This window comes from Buceros rhinoceros, unplaced genomic scaffold, assembly GCF_000710305.1.
Source record: "Buceros rhinoceros silvestris isolate BGI_N320 unplaced genomic scaffold, ASM71030v1 scaffold46676, whole genome shotgun sequence".
NCBI classification, from domain to species: Eukaryota; Metazoa; Chordata; class Aves; order Bucerotiformes; family Bucerotidae; genus Buceros; species Buceros rhinoceros.
Window position 1 is genome coordinate 2,845 of NW_010420138.1, and position 3,621 is coordinate 6,465.

At 44.7% G+C, this 3,621-nt stretch overlaps 1 protein-coding gene across 1 annotated transcript; it reads right to left on the reverse strand.

The window, feature by feature from the left end:
- Positions 1 to 632: 632 nt before the first annotated feature.
- DIO1 (deiodinase, iodothyronine, type I) lies at positions 633 to 3,547 on the reverse strand. The gene is given in 5 exon segments (XM_010139178.1): positions 633 to 704; positions 1,164 to 1,363; positions 1,771 to 1,955; positions 3,303 to 3,475; positions 3,506 to 3,547. Coding segments are annotated over 5 exon segments (672 nt in total).
- Positions 3,548 to 3,621: the final 74 nt, after the last annotated feature.

The following is a 3,621-nucleotide window of genomic DNA, read 5'->3' on the forward strand; positions in this document are numbered from 1 at the left end:
AATAATCTGGGGGGCAGAGGGGCAGGGTGGGGAGGACAATAATCTGAAGCCATATGAAGTGCTCTGATAGATTTTTATTAACTGCAGCTCAATCCCTTGTTTTTATAAATATGTTCTGCAGTCAGGTCACAGCCGTCTGTGCTTTATGCTGTGACTATCATAACCAGTATTAATAGAAACAAATGTTGATGGAGATCGTGGTGCTCAGAAGCCTTCTGAAGTCAGCGGAAGTGAACATCTAGGGAAATTGTACACACAAGAAAGAATCGTAATCATTGCCTGTTTTGCACACCAGTCAACTTCTGCAAGCCTCACCCCCTGAAGTTTATCCTGCAGGATACTCCTCCGAAATGTGAATGCTGGTCTCCAGTCCTGCCGGCTCAATGGATCCAACTCATTGCTGCACGTAGTACAAACGTAGTAAGATACTACAGTGTGGTACTTGGGGTTCTACTGCTGAGACTTGAAAACCTCTAGACAAACACATATGAACCACATTACAGATACTCTGTAGCTCCACATTACGGTTTTTCTTTATTGCTACTTTTAATATCTTTTTCTCTTATGTCTCTGAAAACTTATTCATTGAGCTTTTTTTTTTTCCAGATAGTCTTTACTCTTCAGTCCTTTTTCTATTTCAGTTTTTCCAGGATGGCACGTATCTCCTGGGGGCGATAGTTCCAAGGTCCCAGGGCAATATAACTCTCCAGCGATGCCCAAGCAGACAAAGCAGTGGTCCTCCAGCGCACAGCAGTTGCAGCAGCACCATGGGCAGCTGTGCTTGGGCTGGCTTTGTGTGGCAGCCGTTGCGTGGGAGGTGGTGTGTGTGCAGGTTACACCCTGCTCGGTAACTGCGATGGGGCCAGGGTTTGGATCCTGGAGCTGGAAGGTGTTCCTGGATCTCACACCTTAGATGTACCTAGGTTTCCTAATGAGCCAAAAGATAAATATTTGAGCAAGACAGGTGTACATCAAATATGTACATTATAAAGGCCCGGACTGGTTTTGCTGCAAGTCCTTTTCTCTCTGCAGTTAACAGTTGTGAAATATGTAGCTCTCAAAAAATAAGATACTGACTGTTAAATGTAAAAGTTGCTCAAATTATTTTGAAATTTAAAAATCTCAATATATTGTGTTCATTATTCCTGGTAATATTTTTTTACTTTGTAGTTGCCGTTCCCTCCTTAAAATAGAGACAGTCGTTCTGGCAGTGCAGCACATTTTGAACTGCTCAGGTTTTTCATGGTGACTAAAACCACTGGACATAAAGGATTATTTTTCTGTAGAAATTGTGCTGCGATTTTTCAATCTTCAAGGCTTCTGTGATTTTTAATAACAATATTGTTTTTAAAAGCCCATCCATCTAAAACAAATGAGAAAGGGATTTAGCAGGGAACATTTTGAAATAGCTGTTACAGGTGATGTTGAGTTCTTTTTTTAAAAAAACATGTAATATGCTAGTGTTGTACACTTAACCTTTGTTCTATGAAATTCTTCTCTTTTTTCCCTTCCAAAAGGAGGTGTCCTAACACTGAGAGGAAATTTTGTAAAGATGTAACAATGTGGTTCGCAGAGATGAGCGTCACCTGCAGGAGAACCTCAGTGTAAAGTCAGGTGTGTGAGTGAGCATTAGTAACACAAACTGGTGCCTAGATTTGGTGTTGCCCTTTAGATTTGAGGCAGGTTTCTTTCCCGTTTGCAGATCCCTCCTAAGGGGAATGACGCGGGTCTGAAGTTTTGGTAGGCATCGCTGTGGTGCTTGTACTGTACCTACGGTGTGAGCTTCTTCAATGTGGATGATGAGGAAATCTGCTACAGAGCTGAAATCTTTGCTGAGCTTGTTGAACTCATCAAATTTTAACACAAAGGTTCGGCTTCTGAAATTCAGGATTAAAGGTCAGTTATCTGGAAAAAAATGAGAGTTTGTGGTCAAATCAGTGGAGGGAGGAAGGAACCTCTGCCACGGAGTTTCCTGGGCAACAGCAGGTAGGTCACTTACCCCATAACTCTCTTCTTAGGACATGAAAATCAGCAGCAGAGTATCTGCATCTACGCAAACAGGCATAAAGATGCCTTATTTTCCCTAGCCTGGCTCCGAGCTGTGCCAGAGCCAGCCATGAGCTTCACCACAGGGGACCCTTCCCTTTGCAGTGCCCAGAGAAGGCAGGAGGAATGAAGGAACTTCAAAAATAGTAAATGTGAACCTCTGCAAGGCTTTTCAGAGGATGGCAGTTCGGGGATGGACATGGAAGCACAGAGTTCTCATGTCTTTTAGTGAACCCAGTGGCCACGTCTTGATTGTTTTGAGAGGTGCCGTTCTCGCGGAGCTGGGTGGAAGCTGCAGACTTTTCAGTCAAGCATCGCCGACGTTCAGGCTTTCAATGTATTTCTGCAATTTCCTGTCCAAACAAAACTCTGGTGGTGTATTATTACTTACTAAATTAATGTTACACAAGCCACTGGCAAAAGTGACTCACAGTTGCTTACAAATGAATGCAGTGTGTGCCCCTGGGTGTTAGCATCTGTTTGCAAGTTTAAGAGAACTTGCAGGATTTTTAAGTACCTCTTTTAGTCTATGGTTATGCAAAATTATCTGAAATTTGTTCAGGATCTTCCTTCTGGCTGGGCTTAACGTCAAAAACTGCTGCTAACAGATCCACATCCTGAAGAACCTAAAGGAATTCTGCGTATCTCCTCTCCAAATCTGCATCCTATTTTCTACAGAAATATATCTCTAATTGGAAAAGCAGAGTCGGAGAAGGATGTAATCCCTCCTGTGGGTATCGAGGCTGCAGCTTAATGATTAATTCCATGTTCTGCAGAGATCTCAGGGGGAAGCAGTGGAGAAAGTACAAAGCAGCTAGTTCTGCTGTATTTGAATCTGGAAAAAACCACCGTGTGCTTTCTAGGCTCTAGGCTGGCCAAGTTTGCTGGGCAGGGGCTTTCTGTACGTACAGGGAGCGACAGCCAACAGTTCTGGTTCTGGGGTTCCTCTCCTAAAAGGAGTTTTTATCTTGGCTTTCAGTGAAAGGGCGTTTCCAGGCAGAGGCAGCCTTTGCATGAGCTTCGTGAGCTGGCTGGCGTGAAGGGATATTGCAGCCAGGATCACAAACACAGGTTATTTTTTTTAAAATGAAGAGGCCCTCCTGAATCTTTCCCATTGAATGAGGCTGTTAGGCTGCTCTGTCATGTCACACGCTCCCCTGCCAGCTGCTTCTGATTCCCTCATTCCTCACCTCAGCACACCAGCCCATCCACACAGTGATTTACTGACCTCGAGTGAAATCACAGAGGTGACGAACACCACCGGTGTGGTGGGAGCAGGGTGCCCTTCCTAGGCTTTGTCCTCCGGCCTCTCCCGCTTCACCTTCAGCATAAAGAGCAAATGCCTGAAGATGAAAAACACTGGACCCCAGTTTTCCTAGCTGAACTTCGGATTTGTGTTCATTCTGCTCTTTTCGCCCTGTCTCAGGATCTATCTTCAGGGCATCATGAAGATGATTACCCATAATTTACCTTGAAACTTGCGGTCATCCACTGCCGCCATTCACCCGCTTGGTTGGGGAACAGGTCCCTGAGGCCTCACCTCCCTGAAAGACAAGCGGCACCGCTGACCCCGCC